Consider the following 21,763-nt stretch of genomic DNA (forward strand, 5'->3'; position numbering starts at 1 on the left):
TCTGCTTTGAGTATACACGACATTCGCTATGGCAGATGTTAGGAATGTCACGGAATACAGCACGTTAAGACATTTGTAAGTTGGAAAGGTAATCGACTCTGCATGATTGAGCAGGTCAGTGGTACCGAGAAGACGTCTCGGCGTGTTTTCTTCTGAAAGCTTTACTCGTTTTACTTGTTCTGGGTTCTGAATTTAATCTCATGCCGATTCCTCTTCACGCCAGTGTCTTCATAAGAGTATAAAACACCAACATACACGCTTTATATACCAAATGTACAGTAAACGTTTATTTTCTGAAGCCAATATCGTATGTCCCTCTAACCAACACATAATTGAATCCCAAGTTTGTATAAAACATTCAGACGTAAAACCGTGTTAAAAAAAAGCTCAGTGTCTTCATGCCCAACGATGGCAGAGGTCATCTGAGCTGGCAGAGGTCATCTGAGCTGGCAGAGGTCATCTGAGCTGGCAGCTCTGCAGCGGTGATGGACACTCCACGTTGCTAGCGGGCACTGGAGCCAGCGGCTCGAGAGCACGGCCACATGGAACTCTGCTTCACGGCCAACTCAATCGACGCATCGCGACAAGCGCGCTACAGAGAAGCCGTGAGCTGTGTTGCATCGCCTCGGCTCTTGGCTCACGCCAGGCAGCTCTGAGTACCCCCTCGCCCCCCACTGGGTCCACCTCTCCCAATGGAACTGGACACCCAGCTCAGCTCCAGTTGAACTGGGAACTCAGCTCCAGTGGAACTGGGCACCCAGCTCAGCTCCAGTTGAACTGGGAACTCAGCTCCAGTGGAACTGGGCACCCAGCTCAGCTCCAGTTGAACTGGGAACTCAGCTCCAGTGGAACTGGGCACCCAGCTCAGCTCCAGGGCGACTGAGCCGAGCTCCGTTATTGCGCCGCTCCGCAGGCGTCGAGGGGCGAGGCGGCCCCGTCCTGGGATGCCCCCGGCCCCCAGGCCGCGCGAACCCCATCCCGGCTTCGGGCCCCGTTCCGTGCCCATCCCAACCGCGCCGCGCCGGCACCGTCCCGAGTCCCGCGGGCCACGCTGGGCCCCCCTCGCCCCCCTCGTCTCCGCGACGCCTCCTGGCCTCGCCTCCGACCAAGCCGTGACCGCGGTCCGCTCCCGGGTACCCCCCTCCCGGGTACCCCCCTCCTGCTGCTTCTCCCCGCCGCCTCCGCCTCCTCGTCCCGCTCAGCTCCGCGGTCCGCCCCGGGCCCCGCGCCCCCCGCCCCGGGCCCCAGGGCGACCCGCGCGGCGACGCGGCGCGCCCGCGCCTCGACAAGCAGCAGCAGCCGCCTCCGCGCCCGCACGCACCGCAGGCGCCAGCGCAGCAGCGGGAGGTAGAAGGAGCTGACGAAGTGGCCGAACATCGCCGTGGTCTGCGTCAGGCAGAGCAGCAGCAGCTGCGCGCGGGACAATCGCCGCGCCACCGACTCCGCGTCCAACTCCATTCGGGTCGCGGGCAGCGCCAGGCCCCGGAGCGTGAATTGAGTCGTCGAGGGACCCCGGAGCGTGAATTGAGTCGTCGAGGGGCCCCGGAGCGTGAATTGAGTCGTCGAGGGGCCCCGGAGCGTGAATTGAGTCGTCGAGGGACCCCGGAGCGTGAATTGAGTCGTCGAGGGGCCCCGGAGCGTGAATTGAGTCGTCGAGGGGCCCCGGAGCGTGAATTGAGTCGCCGAGGGGCCCCGGAGCGTGAATTGAGTCGTCGAGGGGCCCCGGAGCGTGAATTGAGTCGTCGAGGGGCCCCGGAGCGTGAATTGAGTCGTCGAGGGGCCCCGGAGCGTGAATTGAGTCGTCGAGGGGCCCCTGAGCGTGAATTTAGTCGTCGAGGGGCCCCGGAGCGTGAATTGAGTCGTCGAGGGGCCCCGGAGCGTGAATTGAGTCGTCGAGGGGCCCCGGAGCGTGAATTGAGTCGTCGAGGGGCCCCGGAGCGTGAACTGAGTCGTCGAGGGGCCCCGGAGCGTGAATTGAGTCGTCGAGAGGCCCCGGAGCGTGAATTGAGTCGTCGAGGGGCCCCGGAGCGTGAACTGAGTCGTCGAGGGGCCCCGGAGCGTGAATTGAGTCGTCGAGGGGCCCCGGAGCGTGAATTGAGTCGTCGAGGGGCCCCGGAGCGTGAATTGAGTCGTCGAGGGGCCCCGGAGCGTGAACTGAGTCGTCGAGGGGCCCCAGAGCGTGAATTGAGTCGTCGAGGGGCCCCAGAGCGTGAATTGAGTCGTCGAGGGGCCCCGGAGCGTGAATTGAGTGGTCGAGGGGCCCCGGAGCGTGAATTGAGTCGGCGAGGGGCCCCGGAGCGTGAATTGAGTCGTCGAGGGGCCCCGGAGCGTGAATTGAGTCGTCGAGGGGCCCCGGAGCGTGAATTGAGTCGTCGAGGGGCCCCGGAGCGTGAATTGAGTCGCCGAGGGGCCCCAGAGCGTGAATTGAGTCGTCGAGTGGCCCCGGAGCGTGAATTGAGTCGTCGAGGGGCCCCAGAGCGTGAATTGAGTCGTCGAGGGGCCCCGGAGCGTGAACTGAGTCGTCGAGGAGACCCGGAGCGTGAATTGAGTCGTCGAGGGGCCCCGGAGCGTGAATTGAGTCGTCGAGGGGCCCCAGAGCGTGAATTGAGTCGTCGAGGGGCCCCAGAGCGTGAATTGAGTCGTCGAGGGGCCCCGGAGCGTGAATTGAGTCGTCGAGGGGCCCCGGAGCGTGAATTGAGTCGTCGAGGGGCCCCGGAGCGTGAATTGAGTCGTCGAGGGGCCCCGGAGCGTGAATTGAGTCGTCGAGGGGCCCCGGAGCGTGAATTGAGTCGTCGAGGGGCCCCGGAGCGTGAATTGAGTCGTCGAGGGGCCCCGGAGCGTGAATTGAGTCGCCGAGGGGCCCCAGAGCGTGAATTGAGTCGTCGAGTGGCCCCGGAGCGTGAATTGAGTCGTCGAGGGGCCCCAGAGCGTGAATTGAGTCGTCGAGGGGCCCCGGAGCGTGAACTGAGTCGTCGAGGAGACCCGGAGCGTGAATTGAGTCGTCGAGGGGCCCCGGAGCGTGAATTGAGTCGTCGAGGGGCCCCAGAGCGTGAATTGAGTCGTCGAGGGGCCCCAGAGCGTGAATTGAGTCGTCGAGGGGCCCCGGAGCGTGAATTGAGTCGTCGAGGGGCCCCGGAGCGTGAATTGAGTCGTCGAGGGGCCCCGGAGCGTGAATTGAGTCGTCGAGGGGCCCCGGAGCGTGAATTGAGTCGTCGAGGGGCCCCGGAGCGTGAATTGAGTCGTCGAGGGGCCCCGGAGCGTGAATTGAGTCGTCGAGGGGCCCCGGAGCGTGAATTGAGTCGTCGGGGGGCCCCGGAGCGTGAATTGAGTCGTCGAGGGGCCCCGGAGCGTGAATTGAGTCGTCGAGGGGCCCCGGAGCGTGAATTGAGTCGTCGAGGGGCCCCGGAGCGTGAATTGAGTCGTCGGGGGGCCCCGGAGCGTGAATTGAGTCGTCGGGGGGCCCCGGAGCGTGAATTGAGTCGTCGGGGGGCCCCGGAGCGTGAATTGAGTCGTCGGGGGGCCCCGGAGCGTGAATTGAGTCGTCGGGGGGCCCCGGAGCGTGAATTGAGCTTGTTCATTGGGGCAGCGTGGCCAGGTGGTTGCTGTGTGCGCATGGAGCCGCAATCAGAATTAGAAATCGATTCGCTGTTGGTCTCGTTGAGGCTACGTGCCATGTATTTGCACTGCTTCCACATCACCGTTGATTGTACTGCCGGAGCTGTGGTGCTGGTGGTGAACGTGAAAAGTTGCGTTCGAGACACGGTTAAGCCCACATTCGTTTTTAGTGGAATCAACGTCCAACTGGTGTCGAACAGCCCCAGGGGATACACAGCGCCATATACAGCGTGCTTCACAAACACGTGAACACTTTTGAGAATACTCTTTGGTTCTTTCGGTAAAGAACCAAAGAGTATGGATCCCTGCAGTCACGAAAACTTCGAATCTACTTTTGAGAGTTTTCAATAATACCGCAAGAAATGTGCCTCCGCGCACTGGAGACCACCTGGAGAAGATTGTGTTGACAATGATGGTGAACAAGTGGAGACCCTTTGAAGTTATTAACATACATTTATTAGTGTATTATCCGTTGTTTTTCCATTATAAACGATAGTCCCATAATAAGTGTTAACATTTTTTTAAAGCACCCAACATTAGGGCAGTCGGCAGTTTCACGCCTCGTTGTTGAGCGACAACTTTGCTCGCTCCGTCGGCCCCACCGTGTCCTCTTTAGGCCCCGCACCTTCCGGCGTTGACACGGCGGAGTTGACACGGAGGGTCGTGGAGGGGTTGTGAAGGGGGCCCCAGGAAACGTGGGTAGCCCCAGGAAACGTGGCTAGCCCCAGGAAACGTGGGTGGCCCCAGGAAACGTGGGTAGCCCCAGGAAACGTGGGTAGCCCCAGTGAACGTGGGTGGCCCCAGGAAACGTGGGTGGCCCCAGGAAACGTGGGTAGCCCCAGGAAACGTGGGTAGCGGTATTCGTGGCGGGTCGTGTCAGTAGGTGAGGCGGCTTCACAACTTGCCGAGAACCCTCTTCGAGCAGCAATATAGGATTTCAACTGACATGGAGAGCATGTTACTAGAGTGAATTATGTCATATATAAGAAAATGCTATCCCCTATAGAAGTGTTATTTAAGCATTAGGTTGCATTTTTTTCGAGTTTTGGTTTCGAAATTTCATATTCGCTTTCCCATACCAATTCCACTTTTAGGTAGTTTTTTTTTTACCTTGACCAAAAATATGTTCACATGATCTTCAAGTTATAAATGTTTTAGTTGTATTATTGTTGTTCTTGTTTATCCAGGGAAGCCTCACTGAGTCTCACAATGGTCCTGCCAAGTTTTCGCAACAAGGGACAATGATTGCAATGTTTCTTCCACTTCATGTTTTACATTTGGCTAATCTGAACCATGAGGCCGGCACACTAATTATCTGATAATTACTCTTGATAACTCGTGACTCGTTACACTACCTGTTTAACAATGTGCTGTGCACTGTTTCCAGACGTGTATTTCATTTCGAAGCCTTGAAAACCCAAAACCGTTGAACACTCGTAGAATTATTCAATTATCAAATGTTCAGATCTAATAGAATGGAATGTTGCGCGCTATGATCATATAACCACACAACATACCGTCCAATTTCATAATAATACAACACTTATAATACTGTAGTTTTCATCTCAGCATTTCATGGGGCTTTTAGGTTGATGTACACAGACTAATACTGTTGTCTGATCCACACTAAATTCCAAATGTATGTCAACTACATATGTGTTGCGCCATACCAAGGCGCTGTAGGTTGCTTTACCTGCCACCACGCTCACGGGCCGACAGGGGGCAGCCGAGAGACAGAACGAGGTGTGTCGGGGTTGACCCAAGGTCAACCCCCCCCCCCCCCCCGGGTGGCCCGTGACCGGAGGTTGACCGGAGGTTGACACCCCAGGCCCCCAAAGACTGGGGGCTGGGGGGGATAGGGGCCACCGGCTGATTTTAAGGCCCTTTAAGATTTAAGACCCTTTAAGACCTTTTCAGAACCTCCCAGACATTTCTGGAAGGTTCTGGAGAAGGGGTGATGAGGCAAGGGGTAAACCCCTGACCTGGGGATAAAAGCCGGCCCTCTGAACGGGTCCGGCAGTGTTCGCCTACTCAAGCCTGAAGCCGTCCGAAGATCTGAAGACTGGAGCAGCACCCTGGGACCCTCCCCGAGGCTCTTGTCAGAGCCGGGTTGTAGCGGACCGGTGGTGGGACCCTGGGTCGGGTCGGTCTCGCCTCCCTTAGCGGCCGTGGCCAGAGACCTAGGTGTAGAGTAGCCCGGGGTAGTGTGTAGGACACACGAGAAGGGATACTGTACCTCCCTTAGGCTATCGGGTTGAAGGGGCCGTACCCCTTCGTATTACAGTCGCTGTCCGTTGAGTCTGTTGTAATAACCGCGTTGCCTCCATATATACGTCTCCGTGTAGTTAGTTAGACACAACCTATGCCTGCGGGGATATTGGGTTAGACCAATGCAGTTCAGCAGAGGCAAGGTTTAGCCGAGCGAGCGAGCAAGGCATGGGGCCACGATTGTTATAGCACACACGGGAGACTTGTTGATGATACATTCAGTCACCGATTAAAGGCGATCCTCGCGTTCATGGTGGATGAATTAAAGCGTGCATTTAAGAATCGATCATTTATGAAATACACAAACCATATGCAAATGGTTTGTGTATTTTAGCAAACAAAAGTACAAAAATGCAGAGCAAGAAACAATGCAAACGAGATGGTACAAAGGATGCAAAAATCAAATTTTCTTAATTTGAATCATGATCTCGGATCGTAACAACTTGATTTCTGTGGGGGATATATTGTTACAGGTATTGTTACAGGTATTGCTTCGAGCACTGTTGTCATATTAATACAGTAATGTATTCGAGGTGCTTTTACCTGTGGGATTGTGGTATTACAGAGCACACAATAAATTATCACAATATTTGACAGTCATAGCGCTCGCTAAACTGCAACTAAGTGCGATGCTCGATCATGTCACTCGGGGTTACATCGCAATTCCTTACAGACTGCATAAGTAGGACAACCTATTTTTAATTTAGGGTGTCAAGTGCCTCGGGTTACTCTTTATTCTGTACCTATAAAACAGCATGAGACACAATTCAAGAAAATGGACCTGCTGTGCAACATTAACTTGAATATTTAAATTGGAAAATTCTACATAAAACAATTGCAAAGAGTGGTCTATTACAGTATATCATGAAATATTTAAACGTTTATTCGTAATGTCATTTTTGTAATGTGTATATTGTTACGTATTCATATAAGGTACTATACAGTACAGTAATACTGAAATTGTAAGTGTTCATAACTAGGACTACGCAATGAAACCATTAAAAACGTCTTTGTAGTCACTGAAATTGGAATGTTCAGTAACGTATCCATATTTACGCATCTGAGTATAAAACACGTGAGAAAATGTGTAAACCTTTAGTAACAAGTGGAATCTTCACTGATTAATATACGTCGTTCAAGTAATGCAAGTTTAACAGGTTCTAAATATCAAGTTATAACGACTATGTTCGATATGAGGCGCTTAATACGTAGTCTTCATCGCAATACTATTGCAATTGCCAGATTTTAAGACACTCTGGAAATATACTCTGCTTTAAAATACAGGATGGGGGGGGGGGTGCATCTTTTAATCTTGAGGATACAAAATATAAACAGTGGGACATGCAATAACATAAGTGTTGAAAATATTCCATAAAAAGGTGATAACACAGGCAAAATACCGTGAAGCGAATTAAATATAATCAAGGAATGGGGGTAGCAAGAGTACTGTGCTCGACTTGTGTTCGAAAAGGGGCCAGCCAGCAACACCAGGGTACTGCATCTTCAGCTGCACATGGGGATAAATGTGTGAACACGTGGAGAGAAATGCTGTGCTCTGGAGCAGCAGCAGCAGGGAACCCAGTGGACTGCCGGGTGCTGTGCCCCTGTAATGGATGCCAACCTCAGCTGAGTCGATCACAAGAAACTGGTTTCCCACTCGGGCTGTACATCTTCCGTTTTGAGTTGAAGGTAGAACAAGCCACCTTCCCTGCATGTGCCATCCACACCAACGCACAGAACACACCGCACACGTATCACTTTGCTCATTACGATGTCTATTTTGTGCGTATTCTTTGGGTCTTTCGGTAAAGTCACGTAGATAGAACAATAAAATAAAAATTAATTAAAAGAAAGTGAATAAAAAATAATAAAAAATATCACGACGTTTCGATCGCAACACAAGCAATCGTCACCACGAAGTGGGTGGGGCTAGTGGTGTTAAAGTGAGAGAGATTAGCATGTCAATGTAAGAGATTAGCATGTCAATGTAAACGGCGGCTGTGTTAGTGTTAACCTGTTAATATAAAATCAGAGAGTCGAAAATAACTAATAACATCAAAGGTAGGATGGAAACATCACAGTCAGTTAAGACTTTACCTGGTTAATAACAAGTCTTAACTGACTGTGATGTTTCCATCCTGCCTGCCTATGTCAGCTGTTATTTCCGACTCTGTGTGTCCTTCTCCCTCTCTCTGTGCATCTCTCTCCGATCTCTACTCCAGTGACCCGGGTGCTGCTGCGGGGTCCACTTTCTGCCCCGCCTCCTTCCCCCCCCCCCTCTTCTCCCTCCCCCCCCCCCCCCTACTGCCGAGGCTTATATAACCTCGTGCCACGGCAGATCTCTCGCCTACTTCAGAAGTTTTTTCTTGCTGTGGTTGTCCCACCTGATGACGATTGCTTGTGTTGCGATCAAAATGTCGTGATCTATTATTTTTCTACCTACGCGAGTTTACCGAAATACCCAAAGGGTAAAGATTTAGTTTATTTAAGACACAGTACTGTAATCATCACAATTGACAACCCTTCCATTTCTGCTGGATTTAAAGCCTATGCACACTGAGTTTTTGGGGTTGAATGACCATTCTTCACCACGTTGGTCAATGCAGGTTAATAAAGGGGTGAGGAGGGTGGGTTCGGACCAGTTAAGATATAATTTGCCCCAAATATTAGCCGTGACCCAGAAATTATAGTCGCCGGGTTAATCGCTTAGTGTGCTAACCACGGTGTCATCACTCCCCCCACGTTAATTTATCGTAACATATATGTCTGCATTTCAAATTCAAGTGTATGAGGTGCGGTCTCACATACCTGTCTGACTCAGTTTTGTCCTCTGGATCTGCCGTGCTGCTCACATCCACGTGCACATTTGTGTGCACACTGTTGTGTATCTTGTTGCGTCTATCACAAAACTGCTCGCTCGTTTGATCGTATGCCTATTCGGACAACAAGCGACAGGGCAAGGAACCAGAGCAGTGGTAAAGGGCAGAGGGACAGCAGACAGGAAAAAACAGATAGAAACAGATTCCAGAGCTACTCCTTCATTGTAAGATATCATCCGTGTTCTGCCCACTGTTAGATGAAGGCCTCCCCACATCGCCATCTTGCAGTCTCACCATCCATCCTGCTCCTGCACCTGAACTGATATCATGGCTCCATCTCAACAGAGATTATTTGCCCGACCGATTTACTCCTTTTCCTGCCATTCCATCGCCGGTCTCATCCATCGCCCAGCAACCATTTTTGCAGTTAACATGATTTCTCTACTTACTTTTTTTCTCAGCTCCATGTTTTCCCCTTTCTGTATCTTGGTATAATTGACAGCATGCATTAGTCCAGGACAATGGACTTTCAAGCATTATTTCCATTTGCTTTGGCAGATTTGATGTTTTTGATTCATGTTACAGTTAGCAGAAGACACTGAAAACGTTTATAGGCACATCAGTATACTTTTTTTCATGATCGAGATCAGCTTTTTTATTAAACGCTTCATCCAGCTCTTCATCATTAAAAAAAAATCATATTGATCAAAGTCCACTTTACACGGCTGCGCTTATTATACACATACTGCTGTGTTTTCAAGATATACCCCTTCAAATGTAAATTTTTTTTAGAAAATTTGCTCATGTTTACGAATCCAACTTTTCGGCCTTGTTTGCACAGTTAACTTATTTCATGAATTTAATTTAGCCTTGGGTTTGGTGTTTCTAAATTGTAGAAACACCGCTATCGTAGTCACGCGTTTCTACAACAAATATAAACATGTGGTACCTGTAAGTATGTCGGTGGTAGAAGCTTTCCCACTGTTTTCACGAGCTGGGAGAATGTGGGTCTTTGGGATGCCCTGAGTGCCCAGCAAGCCTTCATTATTTCAAACCTGACTCAATCACATGCACAGTCACAGCCAGATTAGGGAACTTCAGCAATGGTCCACAGGCACAAGTCACAAAAACTCAACAAAGTGTCTGTAGCACTGCCCTAAAGAGGAAAATAATGGTCAGTGCCGAAAACGTTGCACATTATCTACGTGTATTACCTGTGTAGGGTAGTATTGGCGAAAGTGTTGAGTTTTTATTGTGACCCTATTCCACCACTGTCAAATCATGTTTCCACGAGCACACTGCCATACTATTTGAAATTCTTACGATATCGGAAGTGCTGAGTGGAGAGCCATTGGCATGAAAAGGGAATGCTCTAGGCCAGGCAAGGGTTTGAGTGGAGTGCTCAGGTTGGGGTGCTTTGCGGTAGACACAATGTCGAAATGGGGAAGGCGGCACGCCCTTCCTTGGTCCTGACCCTGAATGAATAAAAAGCCCACGTCTAATTCACCCTTTACTTGAAGTTCTGTGGGAAAATATTATTTACATTGTGTGGGTATACATGGAGTGTAAAATCGCACTTTGTTCAGATTTACGTTGGTTTGTTGTCATCATTGTTGTGATATAATCCACATTCAGATGGCTGCAATAACCTCATGCAATGCATCATGATCAGTATTGAGGTTCACACATTTCATAAAGTAAGATTATATTCTTTGGGTCTTTTGGTAAAGCCACGTAGATAGATCAAATAAAAAATAATAAAAATAAAAATATAAATAATAAAAAGAATAACAATATCACGACGTTTCAATCGTAACACAATCAATCGTCATCAGGTGAGAAATATCGCGGGAGAGCTGCTGAGAATCAATGCAAGATTACTTGTGTTATTATTAGCAGCAGTATTCGCATGTTACCGTCACATGGACATCTCTTTTAAAACTGCCAACCATGCCAGCATGGCTCTGTAAACCAATTTTATTTCCCAGAGTAGAATTAGTCAAGCGAAGGCAAACAAAAATGACCGATTTCTGTAGTCGGTCGCGATGGGACGTTTAAAACAGATGACATCCACTGCAAGGGGTAACGTATAAAGTTTTCCGTAATAATTTTTGTCTATTAATTTAATATAAACTATATTAATTATAAAGTAGGAAATTCCAGGGTCCCCACACGTATGTTGTCATGAGATTTTTTTCTGTACTCTCATCCTAATTCGCTACCTACACAGTAACCACAATGCGTCGCACTACGAGTACTCACAGGTCTTCCGTCGCATGTTCTGGTTTGTCCATATGAAGTCCAGCTTTCAGCTGCCCATAAAAGTGTGCATCAATTGCCATTCCAGGGTAAGGACTGCCTCCTAGAAATAATTTATCATCACCGTCATCATCATCACCATCATCATCGTCATCATCATCATCATCGTCATCCTCCCAGCGGCTTCTGGCTGACCATCGAACAAAGACGGTCACCGCATCGCGCACTTTCAGATGCGCTTCTGCGGCCTTCTAGAACACTCTTCAGATATTAAGCTATTGGAGTTATACATTTAAAAATAATCTAGATTGAAAACTGTTTTCTAAAGAACTGCTTTTTATGTTTAGTTTGTTGTTCTTCTCCAGCACCTCTGATTAGCTCGGTTGGCTACGTACGGTGCGAAAACAGTTCAACATACATTGTCGTCGCATGTGCATTGGTAATTCTAAGTAAATACACGTCAAGGGGTGTATGCAATACTCACATTTCCAATGTCATAAGGCATATTTAACATAGGAACCTTTACAGTTATATGAAAACTACACTCCATAGCACCAACAATACAGTATTCTGTAACAAAAACAATATTTTCTAGTATAGGGATTGGAGCTAGGAGTTGATGACAGGTTTCACTCGCGATTTCACGATTACAACTGGCAGAGCGCTTTTACATTCACGCGCCAAAAATAGACGCATCGGAAATTGGCCAGCCAGGGAAGCGATAATCCAAAATTGGCAATTGGAGGGCACGATTTCACTAGCGCATCTCAACTGTTCATCTAGCCCAGGGGACAGTAAAAAAAACCCTCAATATTTCAAGAGCTGCAACGCAGAGCGATGGTCTATAATGAATATCGTCAAGAAGCAATCCTTAAAGAGTTGCATGTGGCTCTGGGACCGCAGGTTGCTGACCCCTGCTCTAGCCCAACTACCCAGGGCCCACTTAGTTCATAACTGATCATGTATTTGTGAATGTGTTTACTTTCACCTATCATAGTTGACCAGCCTTGAAATAGCATTTTATATGTGATAGCATTACACGAAATGACATTTGTGAGTGTGGTATTCGGATATAAGTGTGTGTTCACATACCGAGCGAGAATATTTCCCACAACAGCACACCGTAGGACCACACGTCGCTGAGTGTTGTGTACACGTTGTCAAATATACTCTCTGGGGCCATCCACTTCACCGGCAGGAACGTCTGCACACACACACAGAGACGTTACGACTTTGTCTCGTTAAAAGTTACATTCTTGATCCATCCGTTCCCCCTCTTTCAGTGTCAGTCTAATTCCAAGCATGACTTCAGTGACTGTCGAGGTATAGTGAACTAATTGCGTAGGGCATACAGCATACTGGTTAAAATGAATCGATTCTTACACGTGTGATAGGATGCTTGCATCATGAGCGTAATAATGTATTTGAATCGATTCATCTATGCACTATTATATGCCTATGTGTAATGGCAATAACATTATTTCATAAAATGTAAAAAAAAATGTAAGTCTTGTGCATTTTTCGTGAATGTCCAAATATTTGATTACATGTGCATACATATGTACAAACAAAGACACCCCCGTTTTAGCCTGAACAGACTGTTGGGGCAAGTTTTGTTCGCGAGCACCTATTAAGGCCGGCACGGCACACAAGGGGGTAGGTGACCAGATCCACACCCGATCGCCTTTGTCCCCCAGTGCTCATGTTTACACACCGCACGAGCTACTTACGACCTTGGGGAGGCCCTGAACCAGTTAAAATACTCACCACATTTGTTAGTCGTGAGCAGGAATTGAACTCCACTCACCGGGTTCATAGCACATTGCGCAAACCACTACACTTCTGCCCCCCCCACACACACACGTGCAATGAAAGTTATGTTTTGTACATACATTGCCCCTGGATATGTAATTGGTGTCTTTCTCCAGATCTCTCGCCAGTCCAAAGTCACAAATTTTGACCACTCGGTGGTTTGCGAGCAGCACGTTACGGGCAGCCAGGTCTCTGTGTACGCACTGTCGCATACAAACACAGTAACACACGTGTTATACCCTATATGGTTCCATGTATGTGGCATTTTTGAGAGCCTATTAAGGCTGGCACAGCACATGGTGCATTTTAACGAGCACCTCATCCATCTGCCTTTATCCTTTCAACACTGAAGCTTACACAGCCAAGAGGATACATTACTGAGTTTAGACTGGTTCTACCAACTAGCCTTGGTACTATGCAAGGCACAGGATCGATCCATAGTATTTGGGATAGTGATACATTGTGTTATTGACGACAGCACTGCTCCTGATATGACATTAGTTTGATGCTTTTCTAACAAGTTGGGTAGCTGACAAATTTGTTCGAGCGCAGTTCTTCGATCGTACACAAGTATGCCTTGGGTATGCCACCCAAGCGTCACATGATCCTGAGATTTCAATGCATAAGTGGGAAACAAGTATGACAAGTGGGCGCACGTGTTTCTTGTTTTGGCTGAAGCCAAAGCTCTTATTTTGGCGCATCAGTACCAAAATATACAATATAAGGCCCCACATTAGATTAGTTAATAATAATAAGTGCTATGACAAATAGAACTTCAGCAAATCGTAGAGTGTTCACGTGGAGTGAATACTTATTCAGTACATGTGTGGTCAGTTTAACACGTAGGCTTTCGCGACCAATGTTATTCATAATCAACGATTTTTTGGGTTTAGATCGCGTTTATTTATAAATGTGTCGTAACCCTCCACCACCCGACACGGCCAATCAGTAAAAAATGTGTCACGTTGACAAAGACAAATAGTTCACTGCTTTAGCCCACCGGTGTGTTGAAGCAACAACATTCACAATTTGAGTACGACGTTTCGCTGGTAATTACAACCAGCATCATCGGGCAATTCGCCAGAATGGTGAGGCTCTCCTGTGTCTCCCGTTCTTATATAGAGCAGCAGCAGGATGACGTCATCATTAACTCATTAACTCATCAGGTGCAAAGATTCAAGGGGGGAGTGATTGTAATTATATACTAGATTAGTAATCAGGCTATTGTTACGATGCGAGTTGTAGATTAGTAATCATTTGGAATGTGTTTTATTGTGATTATGCTACATTAGTAATCTGTTAGTGGTTGTTTCCCTTATAAGTAATTGTAATGTATCTTATTTAATAATACGCTTCCAGGCCGCACTAAGCCTGTAGCTGTCTGAGCGATTAAAGTTATTTCTGTTTCTCTCAATTTCAATCGATTCTCTAATTAGTCTTTGCCAGTAGTAACTAGTTTTACACAACACTTCCACGTTGTCAAAATCAATTGAGTGTCCCTGTTGGCATGCATGTTCTGCTACTGCCGACAGTTGTGTTTGTGATAGTTTAATATTTCTCTGGTGTTCTTTAAGTCTTACACTAACGTTACGCCCTGTCTGTCCAATATAGCATCTGCCACATACACAATTAATCCGATATACACCTTCTGTTGATAATTTAGGTAATTCGTCTTTAGTGCACGTTACTAGTTGTTGAATTTTGTGTACTGTACCAAATCTTACTGTAATGTTTTGCTTTTGCAAAACACGGGCTAATTTATCAGTTACTCCTGAGATAAATGGTATTTTTATTGTTTTAATAATCTGATCGCTTTCAGCAGTGTTGCTTTGCGATCGTGATTTGGCTTTTAGTGCTCTGTTAATTTGAGCATTATTGTAGCCATTCTGTCTTAGTGCTTCTTTAACATGTTTAATCTCTCTCACTAGACTTTCACCATCTGACACTGTTTTAGCCCGATGTATGAGCGTCTTGATAAGAGAGGATTTCTGAGCTGGGTGATGATGCGAATCTGCATTCAGATAGGCATCAGTGTGCGTTGGCTTTCTGTAAACGCTGTGTGTTATTTTACCGTTTGGGCCATGCCCAAGTAAAATATCCAGGAACGGGAGTGTGTTATTCACCTCCATTTCCATGGTGAACTGAATGGCCGGGTTTTGTGCATTGAGATGATTTAGAAAATCGTTAAGTGTATCTTTACCATGTGGCCAGACAACCAAAGTGTCATCCACATATCTAAACCAAAAGGATGGTTTTAATGTGCTCGAGGCAAGTGCTCTGGTTTCAAAGTTTTCCATGTACAAATTTGCTATAGCAGGAGATAAAGGAGAGCCCATTGCTGCTCCCTCCCTTTGTTTAAAGAATTCGCCTCTCCATAAGAAGTAAGTGTTATTTAAACAATGGTCTGCGAGTTTCGGAATATCTTTTGGTAAACCTGTATTCTTTACCAGTGTATCAAGTAATTTAAGTGACTCGCTCACTGGAACCTTAGTGAATAGCGAAATCACATCAAAACTCACCAAAATATCATTAGGGTTAAGTTTAATATCTTTGATCATATTCACAAGATGTTCTGAATTTATTATGAATGATGATGTCCTACCGATGTAAGGCTGAATTTGTTTAGTTACATATTTTGCTAATTTATAGGTGGCAGAGCCAATTGTACTGACTATAGGTCGTAAAGGGATGCCGACTTTATGGATCTTTGGTAGCCCATACAGTCTAGGTGGTTTTGAAGCCCTTGGCTTCATTAGGAATTGCTCATTTTTTGGGATTAATGAATTTGCAATGATTGCAGTAGTCTTACGTTCCAAAGTATTAGTTGGATCTCGTTTAATTTTAATGTAGGTACTTTCCTCTAATAAATCTTTAATTTTATTATCATAATCGGCTCGTGACATCACTACTGTAGTGCGGCCCTTGTCAGCTGCTAGGATTTGAATATCTTTGTTTAGACGAAGCTCTCTTAAGGCTTTTGCCTCGTTCGAGCTAATATTTACTTTAGGTACTTTACTATTCTCAATAATTTTGGCAACCTCGTGTCTAGTCATCTCTGCCTCATTATGTGGAAGGAGTCTTACTGCTGATTCTACCTCAGCAATTATCTCATCCACTGGAATTGTGCGTGGGGTAACGGCAAAGTTAAGGCCTTTAGAAAGGACAGAAATCATGTCAGTGGTTAAATCAGTGTTAGTCAAGTTCATTACGGTTTTGTTTTCAAATTGTTCGTTTTTAATAGGGATTTGTTTATTGTAAAGTCTAGAAAATTTGTTAATTTGGTTAGCATTTGTTAGATTAAACACATTATCAGCCGATTGTTGTGTTATAGTATCGATTATATTCCAATCATGCATGGACACACTATTGCTTATATTTAAATGTAAATGCTTTAGCGATTCAGAAATGTTGGATAATTCACTCCTGTTGTGTTGTATTCTCTCTATTAATAATAATTCGCTAGCTTTGTGTAGTATTTTGTTAGCCTTAGAAGACTTTATGTGATGTGTTATTTTAACTGCGTTTGGTATTACCTTCGAATCTCTGCACCTTTTGAGGAACGCCAATGAAGATATCAATTTCATCCGCTTAATGCGGAGCTTCTCCAATTTTCTGGTTTTAAGAAAAGTATCCTCCCCATAGAGGTTAGTCAGTTTAACACGTAGGCTTTCGCGACCAATGTTATTCATAATCAACGATTTTTGGGTTTAGATCGCGTTTATTTATAAATGTGTCGTAACCCTCCACCACCCGACACGGCCAATCAGTAAAAAATGTGTCACGTTGACAAAGACAAATAGTTCACTGCTTTAGCCCACCGGTGTGTTGAAGCAACAACATTCACAATTTGAGTACGACGTTTCGCTGGTAATTACAACCAGCATCATCGGGCAATTCGCCAGAATGGTGAGGCTCTCCTGTGTCTCCCGTTCTTATATAGAGCAGCAGCAGGATGACGTCATCATTAACTCATTAACTCATCAGGTGCAAAGATTCAAGGGGGGAGTGATTGTAATTATATACTAGATTAGTAATCAGGCTATTGTTACGATGCGAGTTGTAGATTAGTAATCATTTGGAATGTGTTTTATTGTGATTATGCTACATTAGTAATCTGTTAGTGGTTGTTTCCCTTATAAGTAATTGTAATGTATCTTATTTAATAATACGCTTCCAGGCCGCACTAAGCCTGTAGCTGTCTGAGCGATTAAAGTTATTTCTGTTTCTCTCAATTTCAATCGATTCTCTAATTAGTCTTTGCCAGTAGTAACTAGTTTTACACAACACTTCCACGTTGTCAAAATCAATTGAGTGTCCCTGTTGGCATGCATGTTCTGCTACTGCCGACAGTTGTGTTTGTGATAGTTTAATATTTCTCTGGTGTTCTTTAAGTCTTACACTAACGTTACGCCCTGTCTGTCCAATATAGCATCTGCCACATACACAATTAATCCGATATACACCTTCTGTTGATAATTTAGGTAATTCGTCTTTAGTGCACGTTACTAGTTGTTGAATTTTGTGTACTGTACCAAATCTTACTGTAATGTTTTGCTTTTGCAAAACACGGGCTAATTTATCAGTTACTCCTGAGATAAATGGTATTTTTATTGTTTTAATAATCTGATCGCTTTCAGCAGTGTTGCTTTGCGATCGTGATTTGGCTTTTAGTGCTCTGTTAATTTGAGCATTATTGTAGCCATTCTGTCTTAGTGCTTCTTTAACATGTTTAATCTCTCTCACTAGACTTTCACCATCTGACACTGTTTTAGCCCGATGTATGAGCGTCTTGATAAGAGCTAAAACAGTGTCAGATGGTGAAAGTCTAGTGAGAGAGATTAAACATGTTAAAGAAGCACTAAGACAGAATGGCTACAATAATGCTCAAATTAACAGAGCACTAAAAGCCAAATCACGATCGCAAAGCAACACTGCTGAAAGCGATCAGATTATTAAAACAATAAAAATACCATTTATCTCAGGAGTAACTGATAAATTAGCCCGTGTTTTGCAAAAGCAAAACATTACAGTAAGATTTGGTACAGTACACAAAATTCAACAACTAGTAACGTGCACTAAAGACGAATTACCTAAATTATCAACAGAAGGTGTATATCGGATTAATTGTGTATGTGGCAGATGCTATATTGGACAGACAGGGCGTAACGTTAGTGTAAGACTTAAAGAACACCAGAGAAATATTAAACTATCACAAACACAACTGTCGGCAGTAGCAGAACATGCATGCCAACAGGGACACTCAATTGATTTTGACAACGTGGAAGTGTTGTGTAAAACTAGTTACTACTGGCAAAGACTAATTAGAGAATCGATTGAAATTGAGAGAAACAGAAATAACTTTAATCGCTCAGACAGCTACAGGCTTAGTGCGGCCTGGAAGCGTATTATTAAATAAGATACATTACAATTACTTATAAGGGAAACAACCACTAACAGATTACTAATGTAGCATAATCACAATAAAACACATTCCAAATGATTACTAATCTACAACTCGCATCGTAACAATAGCCTGATTACTAATCTAGTATATAATTACAATCACTCCCCCCTTGAATCTTTGCACCTGATGAGTTAATGAGTTAATGATGACGTCATCCTGCTGCTGCTCTATATAAGAACGGGAGACACAGGAGAGCCTCACCATTCTGGCGAATTGCCCGATGATGCTGGTTGTAATTACCAGCGAAACGTCGTACTCAAATTGTGAATGTTGTTGCTTCAACACACCGGTGGGCTAAAGCAGTGAACTATTTGTCTTTGTCAACGTGACACATTTTTTACTGATTGGCCGTATCGGGTGGTGGAGGGTTACGACACATTTATAAATAAACGCGATCTAAACCCAAAAATCGTTGATTATGAATAACATTGGTCGCGAAAGCCTACGTGTTAAACTGACTAACCTCTATGGGGAGGATACTTTTCTTAAAACCAGAAAATTGGAGAAGCTCCGCATTAAGCGGATGAAATTGATATCTTCATTGGCGTTCCTCAAAAGGTGCAGAGATTCGAAGGTAATACCAAACGCAGTTAAAATAACACATCACATAAAGTCTTCTAAGGCTAACAAAATACTACACAAAGCTAGCGAATTATTATTAATAGAGAGAATACAACACAACAGGAGTGAATTATCCAACATTTCTGAATCGCTAAAGCATTTACATTTAAATATAAGCAATAGTGTGTCCATGCATGATTGGAATATAATCGATACTATAACACAACAATCGGCTGATAATGTGTTTAATCTAACAAATGCTAACCAAATTAACAAATTTTCTAGACTTTACAATAAACAAATCCCTATTAAAAACGAACAATTTGAAAACAAAACCGTAATGAACTTGACTAACACTGATTTAACCACTGACATGATTTCTGTCCTTTCTAAAGGCCTTAACTTTGCCGTTACCCCACGCACAATTCCAGTGGATGAGATAATTGCTGAGGTAGAATCAGCAGTAAGACTCCTTCCACATAATGAGGCAGAGATGACTAGACACGAGGTTGCCAAAATTATTGAGAATAGTAAAGTACCTAAAGTAAATATTAGCTCGAACGAGGCAAAAGCCTTAAGAGAGCTTCGTCTAAACAAAGATATTCAAATCCTAGCAGCTGACAAGGGCCGCACTACAGTAGTGATGTCACGAGCCGATTATGATAATAAAATTAAAGATTTATTAGAGGAAAGTACCTACATTAAAATTAAACGAGATCCAACTAATACTTTGGAACGTAAGACTACTGCAATCATTGCAAATTCATTAATCCCAAAAAATGAGCAATTCCTAATGAAGCCAATGGCTTCAAAACCACCTAGACTGTATGGGCTACCAAAGATCCATAAAGTCGGCATCCCTTTACGACCTATAGTCAGTACAATTGGCTCTGCCACCTATAAATTAGCAAAATATGTAACTAAACAAATTCAGCCTTACATCGGTAGGACATCATCATTCATAATAAATTCAGAACATCTTGTGAATATGATCAAAGATATTAAACTTAACCCTAATGATATTTTGGTGAGTTTTGATGTGATTTCGCTATTCACTAAGGTTCCAGTGAGCGAGTCACTTAAATTACTTGATACACTGGTAAAGAATACAGGTTTACCAAAAGATATTCCGAAACTCGCAGACCATTGTTTAAATAACACTTACTTCTTATGGAGAGGCGAATTCTTTAAACAAAGGGAGGGAGCAGCAATGGGCTCTCCTTTATCTCCTGCTATAGCAAATTTGTACATGGAAAACTTTGAAACCAGAGCACTTGCCTCGAGCACATTAAAACCATCCTTTTGGTTTAGATATGTGGATGACACTTTGGTTGTCTGGCCACATGGTAAAGATACACTTAACGATTTTCTAAATCATCTCAATGCACAAAACCCGGCCATTCAGTTCACCATGGAAATGGAGGTGAATAACACACTCCCGTTCCTGGATATTTTACTTGGGCATGGCCCAAACGGTAAAATAACACACAGCGTTTACAGAAAGCCAACGCACACTGATGCCTATCTGAATGCAGATTCGCATCATCACCCAGCTCAGAAATCCTCTCTTATCAAGACGCTCATACATCGGGCTAAAACAGTGTCAGATGGTGAAAGTCTAGTGAGAGAGATTAAACATGTTAAAGAAGCACTAAGACAGAATGGCTACAATAATGCTCAAATTAACAGAGCACTAAAAGCCAAATCACGATCGCAAAGCAACACTGCTGAAAGCGATCAGATTATTAAAACAATAAAAATACCATTTATCTCAGGAGTAACTGATAAATTAGCCCGTGTTTTGCAAAAGCAAAACATTACAGTAAGATTTGGTACAGTACACAAAATTCAACAACTAGTAACGTGCACTAAAGACGAATTACCTAAATTATCAACAGAAGGTGTATATCGGATTAATTGTGTATGTGGCAGATGCTATATTGGACAGACAGGGCGTAACGTTAGTGTAAGACTTAAAGAACACCAGAGAAATATTAAACTATCACAAACACAACTGTCGGCAGTAGCAGAACATGCATGCCAACAGGGACACTCAATTGATTTTGACAACGTGGAAGTGTTGTGTAAAACTAGTTACTACTGGCAAAGACTAATTAGAGAATCGATTGAAATTGAGAGAAACAGAAATAACTTTAATCGCTCAGACAGCTACAGGCTTAGTGCGGCCTGGAAGCGTATTATTAAATAAGACACATTACAATTACTTATAAGGGAAACAACCACTAACAGATTACTAATGTAGCATAATCACAATAAAACACATTCCAAATGATTACTAATCTACAACTCGCATCGTAACAATAGCCTGATTACTAATCTAGTATATAATTACAATCACTCCCCCCTTGAATCTTTGCACCTGATGAGTTAATGAGTTAATGATGACGTCATCCTGCTGCTGCTCTATATAAGAACGGGAGACACAGGAGAGCCTCACCATTCTGGCGAATTGCCCGATGATGCTGGTTGTAATTACCAGCGAAACGTCGTACTCAAATTGTGAATGTTGTTGCTTCAACACACCGGTGGGCTAAAGCAGTGAACTATTTGTCTTTGTCAACGTGACACATTTTTTACTGATTGGCCGTGTCGGGTGGTGGAGGGTTACGACACATTTATAAATAAACGCGATCTAAACCCAAAAATCGTTGATTATGAATACATGTGTGGTGTTAATGTTTGAAGTTCGAACACAGTTAGGTATAGGTCTGATGATTGTTTTGAATATCAGACGTACATTTTTGGAGGCAAGGAACGCCATGCCCTGTGCCACCTGGTAGGCACAGCTCAGGAGGTCTGTCGACGTGAGGGGCGACGCGCCATCAAGTTCACAGCAGGCATAGAATGGTTCGTCTGTAACAATACACAAGCCATGACCAGAATGTCATAAATGCAACAGTTCACGGGCCCATCCGTGAGTTAAGCACACATTATTCTCGGCCTA

At 44.9% G+C, this 21,763-nt stretch overlaps 2 protein-coding genes across 2 annotated transcripts in view; both read right to left on the minus strand.

Annotated features, from left to right (window-relative positions):
- Positions 1-1,825: 1,825 nt before the first annotated feature.
- Positions 1,826-6,135, minus strand: LOC133346875 (basic proline-rich protein-like). Its single transcript, XM_061558704.1, has 2 exons — positions 6,110-6,135; positions 1,826-3,569 (listed from the first exon to the last, which is right to left on the minus strand). Exons 1-2 carry the CDS (start codon positions 6,133-6,135, stop codon positions 1,826-1,828), a joined length of 1,770 nt encoding a protein of 589 aa, XP_061414688.1.
- LOC133346982 (platelet-derived growth factor receptor alpha-like) overlaps positions 5,824-21,763 on the minus strand; it is a 52,655-nt gene continuing 36,715 nt past the window's right edge. The window contains exons 19-25 of the mRNA XM_061558844.1: positions 21,557-21,672; positions 12,854-12,976; positions 12,054-12,165; positions 10,965-11,064; positions 9,652-9,757; positions 8,692-8,816; positions 5,824-7,591 (exon numbers count right to left, since the gene is read on the minus strand). Of these exons, the coding sequence (XP_061414828.1) occupies positions 7,519-7,591; positions 8,692-8,816; positions 9,652-9,757; positions 10,965-11,064; positions 12,054-12,165; positions 12,854-12,976; positions 21,557-21,672 (755 nt within the window). The 3' untranslated portion in view covers positions 5,824-7,518. The remainder of the gene's footprint in view (positions 7,592-8,691; positions 8,817-9,651; positions 9,758-10,964; positions 11,065-12,053; positions 12,166-12,853; positions 12,977-21,556; positions 21,673-21,763) is intronic.

This window comes from Lethenteron reissneri, chromosome 25, assembly GCF_015708825.2.
Source record: "Lethenteron reissneri isolate LAM-NWPU_2019-01 chromosome 25, ASM1570882v1, whole genome shotgun sequence".
Classification (NCBI taxonomy): Eukaryota; Metazoa; Chordata; class Hyperoartia; order Petromyzontiformes; family Petromyzontidae; genus Lethenteron; species Lethenteron reissneri.